The following is a 24792-nucleotide window of genomic DNA, read 5'->3' as shown; positions in this document are numbered from 1 at the left end:
GGGAGAGAAACAGAAAAAGAGGAGTGGCTAAAGCAAAGAGACAGAGGCAGAGCGGGGAGAGATGAGGAGGAAGGGCAATGGCAAGCTGGCAGGGTCCTTAAATCAATTGAGGTCTGCTTCCTCGCCAGGATGATCAGCCAGTGCAGGGTCGCAGGCCCGCCAATTGACAACCTTTTATCCTACTGTCCTTTCCAAGCACACTGAATCAATAAGCTAATCCAACCCTGCCGTTACCTCCTGCCCACAAGCCCAAGGCCACTGAAAATTACAGGAGGCCGATTCATAAAAAAGCACTGCTGTCTCCTGACTAGTGGTTTAAAAACATTCTTTTTCAAATTTTTAAATATTTATTTAGCATTACTTTATGCTTATACCTCAATATCTGATTACCTTGTCACGTCATCTTCTGTTTTGGCAAAAAGCAAAAAGAAAAAAAACCCTGTTCACAACCTGGCAAAAGATTCTGGCTGAGCCCAAGGTCACCACCATAGAGAAGCAGATTGAGGGTATTCAAATCTACTAGCCCAAGTATATTTTTGATTAAAAAATACAACCAAGCCATGTGTCAGAGCCAAGATACCTAAATGCATGGCCTTGTCCAGGCAAAACTGTCAGATAAGTGAATTTGCTTTGGACTTTATATGTGGGGGTTTTGATGTTAAGTGGACAATAACTACATTCTCATTCTGGTTAGAATGAGAGAGCACAGTCTTAGGCAATCCTTATCAAGGAGTCCCCTGCCTGCGCTGATAACCACCTGGAAAGCATTCTTTATGCTTCCATCCGAGGACTTGACCACACCAAGTGTTTACTCCTAAAGCAGCCAGTGAAACCCTCAAGAGATCTGTCTGGAGATCATCTGGGGAAGTGGGGAAGAGGACAGCAAAAGCATTAGGTTCATCAGCTTCTGCTTGGGAACAGCCCCTCCTGGCAAACATCAATGACCACTCCAGGTGAGGCCGGGCAGCAGTGGGAGCCAGCACCATTCCCACCTCTCACAAAGCCCATTGCCACCGAAGAAAATGTGCTCATCTTAACCTCATTTTTGCCTCCTGGTGAGAATCTTCCAACAACTAGCCTTTCTGCTAGGCATTAGCAACGATGAACACAATGAGCTCGTGATTGCATCTGGGATCACACACCACATTCTGTCGTTTAAAAATCATGAGATAACTCTCAGCCACGACAAACACTGTCTGCCAGTGGACTGTGTAAGACACTGGGGGGGCAAACAATTTTCTCTAAATGCTTCCTGATGACCCATTCTCAGGATTCCCCTTATCGCCTCCCATCTGAAGACAGACTGCCAGCCAAGGCACTCCCTAGCCAGCTTCAGGGCAGGCAGAACGGCATAAATCAGTTTTAGAGCTGTGGTTATGATGAGGGTAAGGAAAGCTACATGCATCTGTCCTCTCCAATTTCCTAAACCTTGTCATCTTATCATCTGATAACACTGCCATGGCCTTCCACCAGCTTCCCTCTGCCCTGCAGTGGGGGCGGCCTTAGAGACGGGGAAGGAGGGAGGCCTGACCAGCCTGTGGTGGGCAGAAACAGGAATCAGACCACTCACCTACCTACCTAGTGCTTGGAACTCGGAAGCTTTCTCTCCAAAAATGTCAGGGGACTGATTGCATGGTAAAAGTTTTGGACTATAGGGGAAAAAAACAGGTAGGTAAGTTCACCGAAGCCCTGAGCAAGAGCCCCTAGGGGTCTGGGTCTGAGCAAATCTGCAGCCCACCTGCTTCCAAAGTGACCCGCCCAGCAACGATCTGTCCGTGGCTCCTCTGCATTGCGGCTCCCTCATGGTCTGGGCTACTCTGGGCGAGGAAGGTGTCACACAGCTAAAGGGAAGGGAACCAGCCCCACTCCTTAAGCTGCATGACGCCCCACGGGGAAAGCAGGTGAGGCCCATTACGGGGGCACAGCAGGCAGTTTACTGGAACGTGCGGGCGGAGGGTACACAGCAGTTTTCAATCATAGTTTAAGTCAAATTTACTGAACCCTTACTAATTTTAACTCTTCTGGTGCCGCAGCTGACATAATCACAATCACATGACTCGCAGCTGTAATGTTTCTTAAAAAGGAAGCTTCTTCAGGATGATATCAACTAATGCAGGACAGAAAGAGCAGCTTACAGGTCTAGTTCTCCAAGGAGGAATGAGTGGCTTTGGAAATTCTTCCTCTTACCTTGTTTTGTCTTCTTCAGTACCTTCGCTGCTCACATCCAATGCTGCTGCAACGACAAGCAAAAAAGCAGAATCATGACAGGCACCTGACACCTGAGGCCCTGCCGCCAGCCTGCTGGGGCCGCCTGAGGTACCAGGGTCCAGGCATTGGTTTTCACTCACTGTGCTCCTGGCAGAGGAGGAAGGGCCTTACCTGCCATTGTTCCACCTGACCAAAGATGAGACTAAACCAGGGGAAATCCTGCTCCCAAGGAAAAGGACTGGGAGAGATGAATAATTAATAATGCCCCAGAACTTGAAGCAGAAGGTAAGTGTGAGGCCTGGGGTGAATAAAAGAAACACTCAACGGGAAAGGCCACATTTTACCCCTAAGGAGGCTCAGAAAGGGGAGGTTCACGTTCATGTGCTGGGAACTGAGCCTGTTTCCAAATGTTAGTTTTGGACTGAGGAAGACCAGGCCGTGGGTTCCAAAAAATCCCAGGGGGACACTTGCTGCTGGCGAAAATGCCCGCTTTGGAGACTGGCCACACTGGTGAGTGCGCCCGGCTTGCCATGCAAGTCAGTTCTGAGGCGTCCGTCCATGTTCCTCCCTGTCCCCTGGGTTCCATTCCTAGGAAACTTTCTTTTTCTTTTCGCAATAGTTCACTGTTGTAAGCACGATAACTCAACCAATACCATTCACTGACTCTTTTATCCATGCATGCTTTCCTCCACAAATATTTGTGAAGTCTCTCTCTGTGCCAAGATCTGTGCTAAGACACTGGAACTGAAAAGAAATATAAGACCCAGAATGTCTCCAGGCTGCCTTGCAGGCCTGTGGAGCTGAATGCCCATGTTGGTGGCCTCCGCATGGCCATCTCCAGCCCAAGCCTCTCCCATGCAGTCAAAACGCACACACCCGACAGCCCACTCGGGATCTCCCTCAGACACCTCATGACGTCCAGCAGGTGTCTAAATGTAACTCGTCCAAAACCAGGCCCCAAACCTGCTCTTCCCAGCCTTGTCTATGGCAGCTCTGTGCTTCCTGTGGCTCAGGATTTTCTTGGGATCATTGATGCTTTCTGCGTTAGAGTCTGTTTGAGAACTAGAAACCACAGCGTTATTCTCACAGAGTTTAATATAAATAATTGTTAATCAGGTATTAGAGGTCTAAAAGGCAAAAGGGGGCCCCCGAGGCAGCACAGAGGTTGTTACTGTAGGAAGCAGCCTCTCTGTCTGGAGGGCTGGGGGAACAGAGAGAAGAGCTGGGCTCATCAAAAGCCTGCAGTCTCGAGAAGGGACCCACAGTGAGACCAGACCACTGAGGAGGGCGCGAGGGCCAGTGGGTGCTGGTACCTCGGAGGGGTCCAGTGAGGCTGCTCTGGCAGTGTGAGGAAAAGCTGGAATTTGGAACTAGCTCCTGTGGTAGCGTAGCTGACAGGGACAGGAAGTCAACACAGCGGAACACGTCTCGTCTCTCTCCCCAGACTTTATCTCCCTCTAGCTCTGCTGAACATGGAGCTGGGACTGGGAAAAATGAAGACTGGTTTGCAGAAACATTGGGTGAGAAACATAAACTTAAGAACCAGCACTGCCCATGTCTTTGGCTTCTGAGGCTCCACACACATTTCTAAAAACTTTTTCTTTCATGCCCCACCTCCAACCTGCCAATAAATCCTGTCAGTTCTATCTGTAACATTTTCTGGATTTTACTCCTCCTTCCCACTCTGCTGCCACCATTGTGATCTAAACAGCAGGCCTCACCTGGATCACCATAGCAGCCTCCTCAGGGGTGTCCTTGGCTTCCCTGAGAGTCAGTTCTTTATCCAGAAGCCAACAAGATTGCGTTCATTAATGAGGACTGCTGGAACAAATTACCACAAACTTGATGGATTAAAACAGTGGAAATGTATTCCTTTACAGTTCTAGAGGCCAGAAGTCTGTGATTAAGGTTTTGGTAGGGTTGGTTTCCTCTAGAGGCCATAGGGGGAATGTTTAGATGTTCCACACCTCTCTCCTAGCTGCTGGTGGGCCCTGGCGAGCCTTGGAATCTCTTAGTTCTTAGATGAATCGTTCAGGCGTCGGCCTCTGTTTGCCCATTACCTTCTTCTCTGCAGCTGTGTTCACTGTGTTCTCCCACCAGTCATTGGGTTTAGGGCTTACCCTGAATCTAGTATGATTTCATCTTGAGATCTTTAACTTGATTACATCTGCAAAGACCGTATTTCCAAATAAGGTCACATTCACAGGTACTAGGATATATCTAGTCTTAGACATGGACATACCTAGATTTGGACATATCTTTTAGGGGTCAGTCTTCAACCCCCTGCAGTGATTCTATTAAAACACAAATCACATCACCCCTCCGCTCAAAATCTTCCAAAGAGTCCCAGCTCATCCTGAGTCAAAACTATCCTCCTCCTGAATCTGTCACTTTACTCTCTGATTTCCCCTCCTTCTGCTCTCATGTTTCCCCACCCCTTAAACTACTCTGTTCCTCGACACTCCACACACAGACCAGCCTCGGCCTTTGCACACACTGTGTCTCTACCTGAAACACTGTCCCGCTAGTTACTCCTGTGGCCCACTGCCTTGGATTCTTCAGATCTTTTCTCAAAAGTCATCCACTCAGTGAGCCTGCCCCAGACCATGTTGTGTACAACTTCTATCCTCATTTCCTACTTTTTTTCTCACCATAGCATTCAACAATATAAGATACTATACATGTTTATTAATCTTCTTTCTCCTGTCAGCAAAATCTATGCTCAATAAGGACAAGGAGTTTTTGCCAATCTCATTCACTGCTGTACCTGAAGCACTTAGAATAGCACCTGGCACTTATAGGCCCTCAAAAATTATACTTTAAAATGCAGCATATACAATTGGAATCGCCCAAAGCACAATATACTAACATTCCTGTGTCGGTAAGGCACAATACTACAGCAGCATTAAAAACAGCTAGTGCTGCTGTAGATGAAAACATGCTTTTGCTTCACAGCAAATCATAATTTAGTATATTTGACTCACTTTATCCTGATGACATCTGATGATAACCAAAGTAGAAAGCATACTTGCCACCAATGGAGTTAAATAGTTTAAAATTTTCTTGAGATATAAATAAAACCCAACTTTGATCAACAGTAATAAAAGCTGAATTATTCTATTCTCTTGGTAGAAAATAATGTTACAAAACTTTTTATCATAAAGAGTATTCAGTAAATATTTTAGGGAAGAAGTTCTTTAAAGATGTGTCAGAAGGTTAATAAGATATGTTATTTTTCTGGATGGTTTTACTTTTGCAGCATCTGTCAGCCTTTTTTTTTTTTTTTTTTTTTTTTTTTTTGGAAACAGAGTCTCGCCCTGTTGCCCAGGCTGGAGTGCAGTGGCACGATCTTGGCTCACTGCAACCTCTGCCTCCTGGGTTCAAGCAATCCTCCTGCCTCAGCCTCCCAAGTAGCTGGGACTACTATTTTAGTAGAGATGGGGTTTCACCATGTTGCCCAGGCTGGTCTCAACTCCTGAGCTCAGGAAATCCACCCGCCTCGGCCTCCAGAAGCGCTGGGATTACAGGCATGAGCTACCGTGCCCGGCCCCCTGTCAGCTTTTTATGACTTTTCATTGACTACTTTGTTGAGGTATAAGTGACATAGAATAAACTGCATGCATTTGGAGGGCACGATTTGATGTTTTGACATTGCTATAAACCCATGAAATGCTTACATTCATACATCATTATCAAGATAGTGAATATAGCCATCACTCTCAAAACTTTCTTTGCAACCCTTTATACCTACTGTAACCCTTAGCTGCTTCTCGATAGGCTGTGGCTTTCTTTTCATTCCGTTTAAAATACTTTCTAATTTTCCTTTTCATTTCTTCTTTGACCCATGTAGAGATATGTTCTTTAGTTTCCAAAAATTTAGAGGTTTTCCAGAAGTCTTTCTTTTGTTGATTTCTTATTTAAATCCATTATAGTCAGAGAACAGTCATTATGTGACTTGAATCTTTTAAAATTTACTGAGAATTGTTTTATGCGGCAGAATATGGTTTATCTTGGTAAATGCACTGTGAAAAGAATATGTATTCTGCTGTTGTTAGGTGGAGCACTCTCTTAATGTCAGTTAGATCAAGTTAGTTGATACTATTGATCAAGTCTTCTATATTTTTATTTTCCTATTTTTTCTACGTATCCTATTAAGTTAGGGGTTTTGAAATCTCCAGCTATAATTGGAGTTTGTCTGTTTCTCCTTGTAGTTATATTGGTTTTCACTTTACATCTTTTAAAGCATTGTTATTAAGTGCGTAAACATTGAGGATTTTTATGTTCTCTCTAAGAACTCACTGGCTTCATCTTTAAGAAATGACTTTTTTGTTGATACATAATTGTATATATAGGTACATATATTTTGATACATGTACACAATGTGTAATGATCAAAATCATTCTTTTTTATAGCTGAATAATATTCCATTGTATATATGTACTACACGTTCTTCATTTATCCATTCATACATATGTAGGTTGATTCCTTATCCTGGCTATTGTGAATACTGCTGCAATAAACATGGGTATGCAGATATCTCTTCAGTCTACTGATTTTCTTTATTTAACCCAGTAGTGAGATTGCTTTCTATCTAGCCAGCAGTGGGATTGCTGGATCATGTGGTAGATGTATTTTCAGTTTTTTGAGGAACTTCAGTATTTTCCAAGTGGCAATACTAATTTACATTCCCACCAGCAGGATCCTGTGAACAATCTGCAGAGTGAAGGGACAACCTATAGAATGGGAGAAAACATTTGCAAACTATCCATCCAACAAGGGGTTAGTAACTACAATATATAAAGGACTCAACTCAATATCAGAAAAACAATTCAATTTCAAAATGGACAAATCTGAATATACATTTCTCAAAAAAAGACATATCAATGGCCAACAGACGTATGAAAAAATGCTCAACATCAGTAATCAGGGAAATGCCAATATTTATCTAAAAGACAAATTTCCCTTTCACAACATCCTCACCAGCATCTATTATTTTTTGTCTTTTTGATAATAGCTATTTTAACTGGAGTGAGATGATATCTCATTGTGTATAAGTTGTCTCTTCACTCTGTAGATTGTTTTGCTGCACAGATGGTATTTAGCTTGATATAATGCCATTTGTCTTTTTTGCCTTTGTTGCCTATACTTTTGAGGTCTTACCCAAAAAAATCTTTGCCCAGATCAATGTCCTAGATCATTTCCCTAATGTTCTCTTTTTTTTCTCTTAAAGAATTTATTTTAAACCTATTATACCACAGTATGTTTTATACACTGACATACAACTCCCTAATAAGATAAAGACAAAAAAGTTTATCTTATTAGAAACAAGATACACCACCACTTATTGTCTTCAAACATTATTGCACTTTAACTTTCTTAATTTGACAAAGCATTCAAGAAACAAGCTGCAGACTAGTTTTAACAGACAAATAACACCTGTAAGCAGACATGACTGTCCTAAATTGTTTATTAGGTATGAATTTTACAAACTTTACTTACATTAGCGGTAACGGTGGAGCTGGAGAGTATTGCGCCTTCTCCAAGCTGCCCGGTGAGAACCACCAATAGTGTGGTGGAACTTACGGCCCTTTCCAAGGCCAGGGCTCTTTCGACCTGCAGATGTCAGCCCACGCATCTCCCTGTGCTTGTGGACTGGTTTGGTGATCCATTGGGTGTCAGGATTTCTTCTGATAGCTTTATGGAATGGATCAATGAGGATAACCTCAAAAAATTTGTATGTGGAATCTTCTCCAACCCAGTAAGAATTCAGGACTCTCAGAGCCCCACAGTGGCGTCCAGCTCGCTCCTCTGCAACGGACTGAAGGCTTCGAGCAAACTTTAGCTGGTTAACACCATGATGGACAGGCTTGCCGTAAGTTGCACCCTTAGGAACAGGGCATTTTCGGCCACCACGGCGAACACGAATCCTATATATAACGTAACCTTGCTTGGCCTTGTAGCCCAGTCGGCACACTTTATCAGGCCGGGTGGGGCGGGGAGCCCTGTGGAGAGCAGAGAGCTGGCGGTACTGCCAGCAGCGGACCCTCAGAAGAAAGCGCATGACATCAGACTGCTTCTTTCTCCATAGCTCCTGGATGTACTTGTATGCGCCCATCTTGGCTTACCTGATGGCTGCCGCCAGACGGAAAGGCCTAATGTTTTCTTCTAGTAGTTTCATAGTTTAAGGTCTTACATTTAAGTATTTAATCCACTTTCATTTGATTTTTGTATATGGTGAGAGATAAGAGTCTACTCTTGTTTTTCAGCATATAGATATTCAGTTTTCCCAGCGCCATTTATTGAAGAGATTTTCATTTCCCCACTAAATGCTGTTGGCACCTTTGTCAAAAATCAGTTGGCTATAAATATGTAGATTTATTTCTGGATTCTCTACTCTGTTCCATTGGTCTATGTGCCTGTTTTTATGCCAGTACCATGTTCTTTTGTTTACTATGACTTTGTAGTATATTTTGATGTCAGGAAGTGTGATGCCTTCAGCCTTGTTCATTTTGCTAGGATTGCTTTGGCTATTTGAGATCTTTTGTGATTCCATATGAATTTTAAGATTGTTTTTCTATTTATGTGAAGAATGTCATTGTTATTTTGATAGGGATTGCACTGAACGTGTAGATTGCTTTTGGTAGTATAATAATTTTTCACAATTTTACTTTTTCCAGTCCATGAATGTGGGATGCTTTTCTATTTTTGTGTTACCTTTTCAATTCTTTCATCAGTGTTTGGTAGTTTTCTTTGTAGTGAGCTTTTACCTCCCTGGTTGAATTGATTCCTAGGTTTTTTGTTGTTGTTGTTGTTGTTGTTTTGTAGATATTGTAAGTGAGACTACTTTCTGGATTTATTTTTCCTTGGGTTCATTGTTGGTATATAGAAATGCTGCTGATTTTTGTACATTGATTTTTTTATCCTGAAACTTTACTGAATTTATCAGTTCTAAGAGTATTTTGTGAAGCTTTTAGGGTTTTCTAGATATAAAATAATGTCATCTGCAAATAGGGATATTTTTACTTTCTCCTTTTTCATTTAGATGCCTATTATTTCTTTTTCTTGCCTAATTGCTCTGGCTAGGACTTCCAGTTCTATGTTGAATAAGAGTGGCAAGAGTGGGCATTTTTGTCTTGTTTCGGTTCTTAGAGAAAAAGCTGAAAGCTTTTCACTATAATGTTACCTGTGGGTCTGTCATATATGGCCTTCATTGTATTGAGATATGCTCCTTCTATACCTGTTTATTGGGGATTTTTATTATCAAAGGATCTTGAATGTTACTTAATGCATTTTCTGTGTCTATTGAAATTATCATATGGCTTTGTCCTCCATTCTGTTGATGTGATGTATCATATTTATTGATTCACAAATGTTGAACCATCTTCACCTCCCTGGGATAAATCCCACTTGGTCGTGATGAATGACCATGTTAATGTACTGCTTACTTCAATTTGCTAGTGTTTTGTTGAGGATTTTTGCATCTATGTTCATTAGGGATATTGGTCTGTGATTTTCTTTTTTTTGTTGTGTACCTGTCTGTTTTTGTATCAGTGTAGTGCTAATCTCATAGAATGAGTTTGAAAGAATTTCCTCCTCTTCAATTTTCTGGAAGAGTTTGAGAAGAATTGGTATTACTTCTGCTTTAAAAGTTTAATAGAATTCAGCACAGTGAAACCATGAGGTCCTGGGCTTTTCTTTGATTGGAAACCTTTTATTACTAATTCAACCTTGTTTCACGTAATTGGTCTGTTTAGGCCTTCTGTTTCATCTTGGTTCAATCTTAGTAGGTTTTATGTTTCCTGGAATTCATCTATTTCCATTAGGCTTTCCAATTTTCTGGCATATAGTTGTTTGTAATAGTTTCTAATAATCCTTTGTATTTCTGTGGTATCAGTTGTAAATATGTTTCTGTTTTTATTTATTTGGATCTTTTCTCTTTTTTTGGTTAGTCTAGCTAATGGTTTATTTTTATGTTTTTAAAGAACAACTTTTCATTTTATTAATCTTTTGTATTTTTTGTCTCTTTTTTTAAAATTATACTTTAAGTTCTAGGGTACACGTGCACAATGTACAGGTTTGTTACATAGGTATTCATGTGCCATGGTGGTTTGCCACACCCATCAACTTATTTACTTTAGGTATTTCTCCTAATGTTATCCCTCCCCCTGCCCCTGACAGGCCCTGGTGTGTGATGTTTCCCGCCCTGTGTCCAAGTGTTCTCATTGTTCAGTTCCCACCTATGAGTGAGAACATGTGGTGTTTGGTTTACTGTCCTTGTGATAGTTTGCTGAGAATGATGGTTTCCAGCTTCATCCATGTCCCTGCAAAGGACATGAACTCATCCTTTCTTATGGCTGCATAGCATTTCATGGTGTATATGTACCACATCTTCTTAGTCCAGTCTATCATTGATGGACATTTTGGTTGGTTCCAAGTCTTTGCTATTGTGAATAGTGCCGCAGTAAACATACGTGTGCATGTGTCTTTATAGTAAAATGATTTATAATCCTTTGGGTATATACCCAGTAATGGGATTGCTGGGTCAAATGGTATTTCTAGTTCTAGATCTTTGAGGAATCACCACACCGTCTTCCACAATGGTTGAACTAATTTACCTCCCACCGTGTAAAAGCATTTCAATTTTAAAAAATTTGTGCTCTGATCTTTATTCTTTCTTTACTTCTACTTATTTGGGGTTTAGTTTGTTCCTGCTTTTCTAGTTCCTTGAGATACATCATTAGGTTGTTTATTTGAAATTATTCTACTTTTTTGATGTAGGCATTTATTACTATAAACTTCCCTCTTCATACTGTTTTTGCTGTATCCCATAGTTTGTTACGATGTATTTCTATTTTTATTTGTTTTAATAAATTTTTAAATTTCCTTCTTAATTTCTTCATTTACCCCTTGGTCATTCAGGAACATGTTGTTTAATTTGCATATATTTGTACAGTTTCAAAAGTTCCTCTTGTTATTGATTTCTAATTTTATTCCATTGTGGTCAGAAAATATACTGGATATAATTTAAATTCTTTTAAATTTGCTGTCCCATAAGTCTTACAGGCATTGTTCTCTATTTTTATTCTTATTTCTTTCTTTCTTTCTTTCTTTTGTTTTTTCTCTAGCTGGGCAATTCCAAACAATCTATCTTCAAGTTCAGGGACACTTTCTTCTGCTTGATCAAGTCTGCTGCTGAACCTCTTGATTGTATTTTTTATTTTATTTATTGAATTTTTCAGCTATAAAATTTATGTTTGGGCTTTTTAATGTTATCTACTTCTTTGTTGAATTTCTTGTTCGTATCATATATTGTTTTCATGATTTCATTGTCTTTCCAATTGTCTATCTGTATTTTCTTGTATCTCATTTGAGTTTCCTTAAGATCATCATTTTGTAAATCTTTTCCAGCAATTTTTCAATTTTTTTGTATTGGGGTCTGTTACTAAAGATTTATTATGTTCCTTTGTGGTGTCATAATTCCTTGTTTTTTCATGTTTCTTATGTCCCTGCATTGAAGTCTGTGCATCTGGTGGAATTGCCTCTTCCAATCTATCTAGAGTGACTTTCATAGAGACTTGCACTTATGGTTGAATCCTAGTGTGTTGGTTGGGAAGGGTGTGGCGACTCTGTTTCTAGGTAAGTGCAGCGGTATAGTCTCTGTGCAGCTTTTCTTCTGCAATGTCTAATTTACCATTAATTCCCTCTAACAGACTTATATAGAAAAGAAATGAGAGTTTTCATCTCTAGAGATTCAATTTGATTTTTTAAAATATCTTTCATGTCTCTATTTACTATTGTAAACATATGTAACACAGTCATTAAAAAAACTTTTTATGTCTTTGCCTACCAATTCTAACATCTGTATGAGTTCTGGGTCAATTTCAATTGGTTTTCTCATAGTTATTAGTCATATTTTCCCTCTGCTTTGTGTACCTGGTAATTTATTGGATGCCAGTCCTTTTGAATTCTTAAGATTTTTTTCTCCTTTGGATTTGTGTAGGGGTTTTTTTTGTTTTGTTTTTGTCTGTTCTGTTTTGTTTTTGCCATTTTTTATTATACTTTAAGTTCTGGGGTACATGTGCAGAACATGCAGTTTTGTTATATACGTATACGTGTGCCATGGTGGTTTGCTGCACCCATCAACCTGTCACCTACATTAGGTATTTCTCCTAATGCCATCCTTCCCCTTGCCCCCTACCTCCACGACAGGCCCCAGTGTGTGATGTTCCCCTCCCTGTGTCCATGTGTTCTCATTGTTCAACTCCCACTTATGAGTAAGAACATGCAGTGTCTGGTTTTCTGTTCTTGTGTTAGTTTACTGAGAATGATGGTTTCCAGCTTCATCCATGTCCCTGTAAAGGACATGAACTCATCCTTTTTTGTGGCTGCATAGTATTCCATGGTGTATAAGTGCCACATTTTCTTTATCCAGTCTATCATTGATGGACCTTTGGGTTCGTTCCCACTCTTTGCTATTGTGAATAGTGCTGCAATAAACATGAGTGTGCATGTGTCTGTGGAATGATTTATAATCCTTTGGATATATACCCAGTAATGGGATTGCTGGGTCAAATGGTATTTCTAGTTCTAGATCCTTGAGGAATTGTCACACTGTCTTCCACAATGGTTGAACTAATTTACACTCCCACCAACAGTGTAAAAGCGTTTCTATTTCTCTACATCCTCTCCAGCATCTATTGTTTCCTGAATTTTTAATGATTGCCATTCTAAGTGACGTGAGATGGTATCTCATTGTGGGTTTAATTTGCATTTCTCTAATGACGAGTGATGATGAGCTTTTTTTCATATGTTTTTTGGCCACATAAACGTCTTCTTTTGAGAAGTGCCTGTTCATATCCTTTGCCCACTTTTTGATGGGGTCGTTTGTTTTTTTCTTGTAAATTTGTTTAATTCTTTGTAGATTCTGGATATTAGCCTTTTGTCAGATGGATAGATTGCAAAACTTTTCTCCCATTCTGTAGGTTGCCTGTTCACTCTGAGGATAGTTTCTTTTGCTGTGCAGAAGCTCTCTAGTTTAATTACTTCCCATTTGTCAATTTTGGCTTTTGTTGTCATTGCTTCTGATGTTTTAGACATGATGTGTTTGCCCATGCCTATGTCCTGAATGGTATTGCCTAGGATTTCTTCTGGGATTTTTATGGTTTTAGGTCTTATGTTTAAGTCTTTAATCCATCTTGAGTTAATTTTTGTATAAGGTGTAAGGAAGAGGTCCAGTTTCAGTTTTCTGTATATGGCTAGCCAGTTTTCCCAATGCCATGTATTAAATAGGGAATCCTTTCCCCATTGCTTGTTTTTGTCAGGTTTGTCAAAGATCAGATGGTTGTAGATGTTCTCTACAACAGAGGTTGTAGAGGCCTCTGTTCTCTTCCATCAGTCTATATATCTGTTTTGGTACCAGTACCATGCTGTTTTGGTTACTGTAGCCTTGTAGTATAGCTTGAAGTCAGGTAGCGTGATGCCTCCAGCTTTGGTCTTTTTGCTTAGGATTGTCTTGGTTATGCAGGCTCTTTTTTGGTTCCATATGAAGTTTAAAGTAGTTTTTTTTCCAATTCTGTGAAGAAAGTCAATAGTAGCTTGATGGAGATGCTATTGAATCTATAAACTACTTTGGGCAGTATGGCCATTTTCATGATATTCTTCCTATCCATGAGCATGGAATGTTCTTCCACTTATTTGTGTCCTCTCGTATTTCCTTGAGCAGTGGTTTGTAGCTCTCCTTGAAAAGGTCCTTCACATCCCCTGTAAGTTGTATTTCTAGGTATTTTATTCTCTTTGTAGCAATTGTGAATGGGAGTTCATTCATGATTTGGCTCTCTGTTTGTCTGTTATTAGTGTATAGGAATGTTGTGATTTTTGCACATTGATTTTGTATCCTGAGACTTTACTGAAGTTGCTTATCAGCGAAAGGAGATTTGAGGCTGAGACGGTGGGATTTTCTAAATATACAATCATGTCATCTGCAGAGACAATTTGACTTCCTCTTTTCCTAATTGAATACCCTTTATTTGTTTCTCTTGTCTGATTGCCCTGGCCAGAACTTCCAATACTATGTTGAATAGGAGTGGTGAGAGAGTGCTTCCTTGTTTTGTGCCGGTTTTCAAAGGAAATGCTTCCAGGTTTTGCCCTTTCAGTACAATATTGGCTTGAGTTTGTCATAAATAGCTCTTATTATTTTGAGATATGTTCCATCAATACCTAGTTTGTTGAGAGTTTTTAGCATGAAGCACTGTTGAATTTTGTCAAAGGCCTTTTCTGCATCTATTGAGATAATCATGTGGTTTTTGTCATTGGTTCTGTTTATGTAATGGATTATGTTTATTGATTTGCATATGTTGAACCAGCCTTGCATCCCAGGGATGAAGCCGACTTGATAGTGGTGGATAAGCTTTTTGATGTGCTGCTGGATTCTGTTTGCCAGTATTTTATTGAGGATTTTCACATCAGTGTTCATCAGGAATATTGTTCTGAAATTTTCTTTTTGTGTGTGTGTCTCTGCCAGGTTTTGGTATCAGGATGATGCTGGGCTCTTAAAACGATGTAGGGAGGATTCCCTCTTTTTCTGTTGTTTGAAATAGTTTCAGAAGGAATGGTACCACTTTCTCTTTGTACCTCTGGTAGAATTCAACTGTGAATCTGTCTGGTCCTGGACTTTTTTTGGTTGGTAGGCTATTAATTACTGCCTCAATTTCAGAACTTGTTATTGGTCTATTTAGGAATTTGACTCCTTGCTGGTTTAGAATGTATTCATTTCTAGATTTTCTAGTTTATTTGCATAGAGGTATTCATAGTATTCTCTGATGGTAGTTGGTATTTCTGTGGGATCAGTGGTGATATCCCCTTTATCATTTTTTATTGCATCTATTTGATTCTTCTCTCTTTTCTTCTTTATTAGTCTGGCTAGCGGTCTATCTATTTTGTTCATCTTTTCAAAAAACCAGCTCCTGGATTCATTGATTTTTTTTTTAAAGGGTTTCATGTCTCTATCTCCTTTAGTTCTGCACTGATCTTAGTTATTTCTTGTCCTCTGCTACCTTTTGAATTTGTTTGCTCTTGCTTCTCTAGTTTTTTAATTTTGATGTTCAGGTATCAATTTTAGATCTTTCCTGCTTTCTCTTGTGGGCATTTAATGGTATAAATTTCCCTCTAACCACTGCTTTAAATGTGGGATTCTGGTACATTGTGTCTTTGTTCTCGTTGGCTTCAAAGAACATCTTTATTTCTGCCTTTATTTCGTTATTTACCCAGTAGTCATTCAGGAGCAGGTTGTTCAGTTTCCGTGTAGTTGTGTGGTTTTGAGTGAGTTTCTTAATCGTGAGTTCTAATTTGATTGCACTGTGGTCCGAGAGACTGTTTGTCATGATTTCTATTCTTTTATATTTGCTGAGGAGTGGTTTACTTCCAATTATGTGATCGATTTTAGAATAAGTGTGATGAGGTGCTGGGAAGAATGTATATTCTGTTGATTTGGGGTGGAGAGTTCTGTAGACGTCTATTAGGTCTGCTTGGTCCAGAGCTGAGTTCAACTCCTGAATATTCTTGTTAATTTTCTGTCTCATTGATCTAATATTGACAGTGGGGTGTTACAGTCTCCCATTATTATTGTGTGGGAGTCTAAGTTTCTTTGTAGGTCTCTAAGAACTTGCTTTATGAATCTGGGTGCTCCTGTATTGGGTGCATATATATTTAAGATAGTTAGCTCTTCTAGTTGCATTGATCCCTTTACCATTGTGTAATGGCCTTCTTTGTCTCTTTTGATCCTTGTTGGTTTAAAGTCTGTTTTATCAGAGACTAGGATTGCAATGCCTCCTTTTTTTTTTTTTTTTTTTTTTTCTTTCCATTTGTTTGGTAAATATTCCTCCATCCCTTTATTTTGAGCCTATGTGTATCTTTGCACGTGAGATGGGTCTCCTGAATACAGCACACCAATGGGTCTTGACTCTTTATCTGATTTGCCAGTCTGTCTTTTAATTGGGGCATTTAGCCCATTTACATTTAAGGTTTATATTGTTATGTGTGAAGTTGATCCTGTTATTATGATGCTAGCTGGTTATTTTGCCCATTAGTTGATGCAGTTTCTTCGTAGTGTTGATGGCCTTTACAGTTTGGCATGTTTTTGCAGTGGCTGGTACCAGCTATTCCTTTCCATGTTTAGTGCTTCCTTCAGAAGCTTTTGTAAGGCAGGCCTGGTGGTGACAAAATCTCTCAGCATTTGCTTGTCTGTAAAGGATTTTATTTCTCCTTCACTTATGAAGCTTAATTTGGCTGGATATGAAATTCTGGGTTGAAAATTCTCTAAGAATGTTGAATATTGACACCCACTCTCTTCTGGCTTGTAGAGTTTCTGCAAAGAGATCTGCTGTTAGTCTGATGGGCTTGTGTTTGTGGGTAACCCAACCTTTCTCTCTGGCTGCCCTTAGTATTTTCTCCTTCATTTCAACATTGGTGAATCTGATGATTATGTGTCTGAGGGCTGCTCTTCTCGAGGAGTATCTTTGTGGTGGTCTCTGTATTCCTGAATTTGAGTGTTGGCCTGTCTTACTAGGTTGGGGAAGTTCTCCTGGATAATATCCTGAAGAGTGTTTTCCAACTTGGTTCCACGGTCCCCATCACTTTCAGGTACACCAGTCGAATGTAGATTTGGTCTTTTCGCAGAGTCTCATATTTTTGGAAGGCTTTGTTTGTTGCTTTTCATTCTTTTTTCTCTAATCTTGTCTTCTCACTTTACTGTTGTTGATCTTCAATCTCTGATATACTTTCTTCCGCTTGATCGATTCAGCTATTGATGCTTGTGCATGCTTCACGAAGTTCTTGCGCTGTGTTTTTCAAGCTCCATCAGGTCATTTATGTTCTTCTCTAAACTGGTTGTTCTAGTTAGCAATTCATCTAACCTTTTTTCAAGGCTCTTGGCTTCCTTGCATTGGGTTAGAATGTGTTCCTTTAGCTCAGAGGAGTTTGTTATTACCCACCTTCTGAAGCCTCCTTCTGTCAATTCGTAAAACTCATTCTCTGTCCAGTTTTGTTCCCTTGCTGGCAAGGAGTTGTGATCCTTTGGAGGAGAAGAGGCGTTCTGATTTTTGGAATTTTCAGCCTTTTTCTGCTGGTTTCTCCCCATCTTCGTGGATTTATCTATCTTTGGTCTTTGATGTTGGGGTCAAAGACCCCAACATCAGATGGGGTCTCAGAGTGGATGTCCTTTTTGTTGTTGTTGATGCTAGTCCTTTCAATTTGTTAGTTTTCCTTCTAGCAGTTGGGCCCCTCTGCTGCAGGTCTGCTGGAGTTTGTTGGAGGTCTACTCCAGACCCTGTTTGCCTGGGTATCACCAGCACAGGCTGAAGAACAGTAAAGATTGCTGCCTGTTCCTTCCTCTGGAAGCTTTGTCCCAGAGAGGCAGCCGCCAGATGCCAGCCAGAGTTCTCCTGTTTGAGGTATCTGTCAGCCCCTCCTGAGACATGTCTCCCGGTCAGAATACACGGGGGTCAGGGACCCACCTGAGGAGACAGTCTGACCCTTGTCAGAGCCCGAACACTATGCTGGGAGATCTGTTGCTCTCTTCAGAGCCGTCAGGTAGGAACGTTTAAATCTGTTGAAGCTGCACCCACAGCCGCCCCTTTCCCCAGGTGCTCTGTCCCGGGGAGATGGGAGTTATAAGTCCCTGACTGGGGCTGCTCCCTTTTTTTCAGAGATACCCTGCGCAGAGAGGAGGAATCTAGAGAGGCAGTCTGGCCTCAGTGGCCTTGCTGAGCTGCGGTGGGCTCCATCCAGTTTGAACTTCCTGGTAGCTTTGTTTACACTGTGAGGGTAAAACTGCCTATTCAGGCCTCAGCAATGGTGGATGCCCTTCCCCCCACCAAGCTCAAGCATCCCAGGTCAACCTCAAACTGCTGTGTTGGCAGTGAGAATTTCAAGCCAGTGGATCTTAGCTTGCTGGGCTCCATGGGGGTGGGACTTGCAGAACCAGACCACATGGCTCACTGGCTCCAGCCCCCTTTCCAGGCAAGTGAATGGTTCTGTCTCGCTGGCATTCCAAGCACCACTGGGTATGAGAAAACAAAAAAAATCTCCTGCAGCTAGCTCAGTGTCTGCCCATACGGCCGCCCAGTGTTGTGCTTGAAACCCAGGGCCCTGGTGGCATAGGCACCGGAGGGAATCTCCTGATCTGTGGGTTGTGAAGACTGGGAAAAGCACAGTATCTAGGCCGCAGTGCACCGGTCCTCAGGCACAGTCTCTCACAGCTTCCGTTGGGTGGGGGAGAGAATTCCCTGACCCCTTGCATTTCCTGGGTGAGGTGATGCCCCACCCTGCTTTGGCTCGCCCTCCATGAGCTGTACCCACTGTCCAACCAGTCCCAGTGAGATGAATCAGGTACCTCAATTGGAAATGCAGAAATCACCCACCTTCTGCACCAATCTCGCTGGGAGCTGCAGCCCAGAGCTGTTCCTATTTGGCCATCTTCCAAGACTTTTTTTTTTTTTTTTAACGTGAGGGAAGACCATGGTTTTTTCTAGAGCTAATTACTTCCCACCACTGAGATTATACATTTCTGAGTATTCTACCTAATGCTTTGAGAATTCTGAGGGTTTCCATCTGGCTGGTAGAAAGAAATACTATTCTTGGCCCTGTACAAACACTAGATATCCTTTTGGGTGATTCTTTCTTTGGCCTTGTGTAGTTTTCTCATACACATGCACTGATTAGTACTCTGCCAATACACAAGGGCAGCCCTCTGCAGATCTCTGGAATTCCTTCTCTGTGGAGCTCTTTCCTCCCCAGTAGTCTGTCTATGAACTCTCGCTGCTTTGGACTTCACAGACTCTCAGTTCAGCCCGTTCAATTCAGGGAGTCCACCAGGTTCCATTTGGAATTTTCTTCTTTGCATTACAGCCTGGAAATGCTCAATAAAGTAAGGGTAATTATAAGATTTATTTTATTTATTTCTTATTTCTTTGATCACTGTCTTTTGTTACTTGATAACCACTGTCTTGAAAAATCACTGGATTATATATTCTTTCCACTTTTTTGGATGTTGTTTTTGACTGTTTCAGGTAAGATGTGGTCTCTGTTATTCCACCTTAACCAAAAGTGGAAACCTCTATTACCGATTTCGAATTTATAATTTGTTATGATTTCTTTTCTCATTCTTAATATTCACTTTTCTACTTAATTTTCATTTGCAATTTTGTGTTCTCTTTCTTAAAGAGGACCCTCCACCTCGGGTCCTTTACCCAGGCTCTTGAGCCGAACCCCCTGGTTAGAATTCTGTCTCCACCACTTAGGAGCTTGTGACCATGAGCAGCCTCAGTACCTCAGTTTCTTCATCCTATTAAATCAGAATAATAGGAATTACCTCATGGTGTTGAACATCAAGTGAATTATTACATCTAAACTACTTAGAAAAAATCCTGGAACATAGAAACCATTCAAGAATAGTAACTGACATTTCTACTCTTGAGCATCATTAATGTATAGGTGGTACTATAAATTATGGGATCATTTACAGAGAGTGTGAAGGCTTAGGATGGAACCCCACATACATGATAAGAGCAGAGTGTAGACCACAAAGGAAATAGAACAACGGCCAGAAAGCAGGAACTAGAAGAACATGGTGTCCTGGAAAACAAAGTAGGCAAACATCCAAAGGAGAGGTTAAACAGCAAAATGAGGACTTAGAAATGACCCCTGAATTAGGCAATAGAACAGTCACGACTGATGCTGTGAAATGGGGGTAAAAACAGGCTACATCACATATGTTAATGAGTATTAATTGAGATAATTCACGCTAATTCCTCAGCACAGGACTTGGCACATATGAAGTGTTAAAAATATAAGATATCTTAATTGTTATTGTTAAATATGTTTGCCTTTTGTGTCACTGGACCCAGCCCTTGTCTTACCATAGTATATCAATATTAGAGCAGATACAGAGTCTCTTCTGGTCCTACTGTCTCTATTTTCTTTGTCTCACCATCACCCATACCCCAAGGTATGACACTAGAAGTCCTTCTGTCAAGCAAACACAAGCACATGCATGCATGCACACATACTCACACACACCACATACTATACACATGCCACATGCACACATCAAAGTCTATCCTGCAAGATCCTTTCTTTTTACCAAGGGCAGTCATTTCCCCTACCCTGACACTCCCAGTCTATCTTATTAAAATAGTATAGATGTCATGAACAACTACTACTTCCTGTGGATTCAAAGGCCAAGGCCAATCCTGGGTCACGTGGCCACATTCTTTCCGGGCTAGGAAAGATGCTTGGGCCCCTCTGGCTTCTTCAGGGAGAAGTACAGCCCATCTTTCCACGAAGATTTCTTCCAAGTAACAAGGGAGACTAGATTCTTAGCAGCCAAAAACTAGTGGCTGCTGTGCTCTACAGCCAGCCAATTCCAGGGTTTAGGATGTAACCAACCAAACCAAAAATAATAATTTTGACAGCCTTGGAATTTAGATCAAACACCTTGAGTTATATTTCCAAATTCTCTTTTTAATTTTGGGGAGGCACCAAATCCATTTGGTCACTTGTTTATAAACCCACATAGATTCCAGGTGAAACGTTTGGTTCTTGTGGTTCTGATTCATTGCTGTGTGAAACATATTAATGCTATTTGCATTAAAAGCAAGGCAGGTCTATGTGGAGCTCCAGATTATACCTTTCGAGATGGGAAGTATAATTTGTACCAAGAGTCAACTGATTAAAACCCCAAACGCACCTGTGTTCACGCTGAAACCCTGCTACCCAGGCTTATTTGAACCTTGTGCTGTGAGTCATTCTAGATGACTAAGTCTCCAAATACTTGAAAATTCTATCATGTATACACAAAACTTAAAAGTTTTAGTGATTTGAGACAAAAATCTTTCTAAACAAATAAATTTCAACTTCCTTAAAGTGAATATAATTTTACCTCTTCTTAAAGACTCGGGGTCATCAATGAAAATATCAGTAAGTGACCCAGTCTAGATTAGGTGTAAGAGTCTAAGGGTTATTTAACCCCACACTAAATGGGCCCAGGCAGTTGGTTTTGGGCTCTGGAGACTATTACAGTAGTTTTTCTGTCTCCCCTCTTGTTGGAACTTGTCATTTCCTGCTGTTATCAGTTTCTCTGTCTGTAGTAGCTTCTCCCACATTTAATTATTTGCTGCTTTTTATATTTAAGAGCTTAGAAAACTTATTAGAATTATGTGTAAAGTTAGTGCAAATGGATTCCAAATGGAGATTTTACATGTGAATAAATTGAAGTTACTCTGAGGCTTTTTCTGAAAATAGGTTGGTTATAAATAAATAAAACAAGTGAAACATTTTGTGACATCGATTTTGGCCTCTTTGGTGATTTGCTGGCTTGTTTTGTCATTCTTGGCCATGCCCTACACTGTTGGGCGGTAGGAACCTCACAAGGGGACTAGGCTTCAGGTGTGCTTTACTTGCTCTAAAACGTCATGGGTGGCAGCTGGGTTAGAAATAGAGGCAGTCACTCGGATTGGCAACTCGTGAAATATCTCAGGGAAAGACTTGCCAATGGTTGTGGCAGGAGGCAAAAGAGCCAGGGGAGGAGGAGGAGGGGAGGGGCAGAAGGCGGCACCCTCACAATTTCCTTATTCCTTATAGAGAATTACTAAAAGAATGAGGTCTTCCCCATCCCTGAGGGAACTCTGTTCCATAAGTTTGGCTGAGTGGGGTCCCTGCCCACAAGGAGACCTCGGGCTATGAGACGCCACACTTCCATCCTGCAGAAATGGCTTCCAGGCAGGGCTTCTTCCTCTGCTGCCTCCCCCTGCAGCACACCATCCAGTCACTGGATTTTTCTGTACCAGGAGAAACCCCAGCCCAGCATTTCAGTATCATCCTGGGGTGCATTTTCAATGGGTGAGTGAGATCCCAACCATTTAATTCCTTATACAGCAGAAATCTCAACTGTTCCCAGGTGTCTGCACATTGGCTCAGGAAAAGCCCTGCTGCTTCTGTTCCCCCAAAGTCTCCTGGCATAAGACTGCAGAGGCACCCAACCATTCCTTGCACTGGGACATTGCTCAGGCGAATGGCCCTCCTCAGGCTGTGGGGGGCCCTCTGGGGAGACAGGTGCCCTTGTCCTGGAACACACACTCACATCCTAACCCTCTGTCCCCAGTAGGCTGGCCTGTGAGCTTCTTTCCAGCCTTTTACAGCCTCTGGGCAACTCACACTTACCTGACCTATTTTTACAAGCTCAAGACAGAGAGCATAGAAAAGTGTTGAATCACTCTGGGGTCTGTGTCCTGGTTCTAGAGTTCAATGTCAAAGTGAAATTCTGCCTTTTAGTGGATTCTAATGAATGTCAGCTCATGTTTCTTTATTTTTCTTTTCCTAGAGTGAAAGGAAAGAAAGGTTTTTTCTTTCAGAAGAGTCTATATTCTGTATTTATAAAGCTCTTAAGGGCTATACATTTTCTTCATGACAAGAAAAGTAAAGATTTTCCCTATTCACCCAAAAGGACAAACCAATTTTCTCTTTTATTATTGGGGCATTGTCTTCCCTCTTCATCTCCAACTCAGTGTCCTGGGTCTCTAGGCACATAGTAGCTACTAAAGAAATATTCATTGGTTGAATGAATGAAAGAACGAACGGATAGATGGATGGCTGGACGGACAGATGGACGGACGGATGGGTGGATGACTAGATGGACAGGAAAATGTCTCTGCATTGTTGCCTTCCAGGGTACCTTCCCAACTTGGCAGAAACCTCTCATAATGCTCCTTGGTAGCTCTTCTTCAGGGATCTGCCTATCAAAGAAACATCTTTTAAGCCTATTTGGGGTTCATACAATAGAATTTAATAATGAAGACTCCTTTATTGGATTCTTTGCTATCTTTTGCAGAAGAGCTGGATGAAAACCTGGCTGCCTGGGTCCTGGCTAGAATTTCTCAGTGAATGGTTGCATGGTTGTGTGCTTCCAGCACAGCTCAGTTCTGTCAGGCCCCTTGGCATCTGCTTTGTCCTGGAATGGCTGTGCACAGTTTGGGGTCTGGACAGCAGTTCCAATGGCTCTTCTGGGGCTCTGAAGCAATTAAAGTTGGGGCCTATTTTTCTTTGTCATGAGGCTGTTGGATTTTTTGGTCTTTTTAAAAGCCTCTGCAGTTGCTGGCTTTGCTCTAAAGGGTATCATTCCTCAGATATTCCAGGTTGCCACTGCCCACTGGCAACCCTGCAGAGAAAAGTGCCCAGGCTGCTGGCCCCACAGAGTGTGGGAAGCCAGGGGCTCAGTTTCACAGAACCAGACCAAGCCTCACTGGTATGACTCAGTGACTCTAAGTCCCCAACCTCCCAGCCCTTCAAGTCTTTCTCCCTTTCCCACAGCTGAGCCAGGACTCTGAAGACCGTTTCCTCCTCCTGATGGGACCCCTCATTAACATGTCTTCTTTTCTCTTTTTCTCTGCTCCAGTTCCATCTGCAGCTTCCTAATCACAGCATTGGCAACCTCAGATCTGATCCTGCTTCTGATACAGTGCGTCCAAGAGAGAGCTCCAAGCCAAGAGAAGATGGGTTTGTGGTCGTGAGAAGTGAAGGAGCCCTCCTAGGATAGCAAGAGGCCACATCTGGAATGCACAGTGCTCGGCATGGGAAAGGTATGCTCACAATCGTCACGGTTAGGGTATCTGCATAATCTTAAAGTGATCCCCACATATTATTAGTTTCTTATTAGTTGTGAGGGAGAAAAAAAACCAAAATGGTATGAGACCAGGGAGAAACCGTGCAATACTTTTTGACCAGGTGATCAAAATTAACCTCATTTCTGCAGTACCGATGACATTGTGTGGCTCTTGATGTGACACCCTGGATAGGACAGTATTCAGGTTGAAATTACATAACCTCAATCCAACCTTGAGGAAACATGAGACAAACACACAACGAGGAACATGCTATTCAAACAAAAATGGTGCATGGTGCTTGCTTTGACAGAATATATGTGAAAATTGAAATAACACAGAGAAGATTAGCATTGCCCTGCACAAAGATGATACAAATTTGTGAAGGACAAAAAAGGGTATTGGTGGTGGGTGATGGTGGAGGGGGTCAGATGAGGGAATCAACATCATGAAAGCCAGATCAAAGGAGGCTAAGGAGAAATGACAACAAAATGCCATACCTGACCCTAGACTGAATCCTGTACTGGAGATGGGGAAATGCCATAAAGGACATTGGTAAGTTAATTAATAAAAGTGACATACAGTGATAGACTAGATAAAGTGCTTTGCCAAGTGCCAGATCTGACCTGCAGGCCTTGGCTGAACAATGGATGAAAGAATGCACTCAGACAGAGGTATCCAGTGAAAGAGCAGGCTAGGAGACCGGGCTGTTTATAGACTCTGAGAAGGGTGCTGTAGAGTCAGCAGCTGTGGCCCTGACCCACTGGCGCTGCAGGCCTTTATTCAGTACAGATTCAATGAGAAAGGCCTGAGTCAACACACCTGGGGGCCACCACCCCCCAACCTCCCCACCCAGAGAGAGCAGTCCTGTGTGCAGATGACTAAAGGCCAAGTTCCGAGGCCTGAGTAAGCTAACTTATCTAGATCCGTTTCT

General features: G+C 41.5%; 1 protein-coding gene and 1 non-coding gene across 2 annotated transcripts; one reads left to right on the top strand and one right to left on the bottom strand.

The window, feature by feature from the left end:
* Positions 1-7416: 7416 nt before the first annotated feature.
* LOC102114854 (large ribosomal subunit protein eL15-like) lies at positions 7417-8360 on the bottom strand. Its single transcript, XM_005573437.4, has one exon. The coding sequence runs from the start codon at positions 8321-8323 to the stop codon at positions 7709-7711; it is 615 nt and encodes a 204-aa protein (XP_005573494.3). The 5' UTR covers positions 8324-8360; the 3' UTR covers positions 7417-7708.
* Positions 8361-24155: 15795 nt separating this feature from the next.
* Positions 24156-24261, top strand: LOC123568114 (U6 spliceosomal RNA). Its single transcript, XR_006691340.2, has one exon. It is a non-coding gene; the product is annotated as a U6 spliceosomal RNA (small nuclear RNA).
* Positions 24262-24792: the final 531 nt, after the last annotated feature.

The sequence above is a fragment of the Macaca fascicularis genome, chromosome 12 (assembly GCF_037993035.2).
Source record: "Macaca fascicularis isolate 582-1 chromosome 12, T2T-MFA8v1.1".
Classification (NCBI taxonomy): Eukaryota; Metazoa; Chordata; class Mammalia; order Primates; family Cercopithecidae; genus Macaca; species Macaca fascicularis.
Note: the sequence above shows the minus strand (reverse complement) of the source record. Positions and strands in the feature narration are given on the sequence as shown.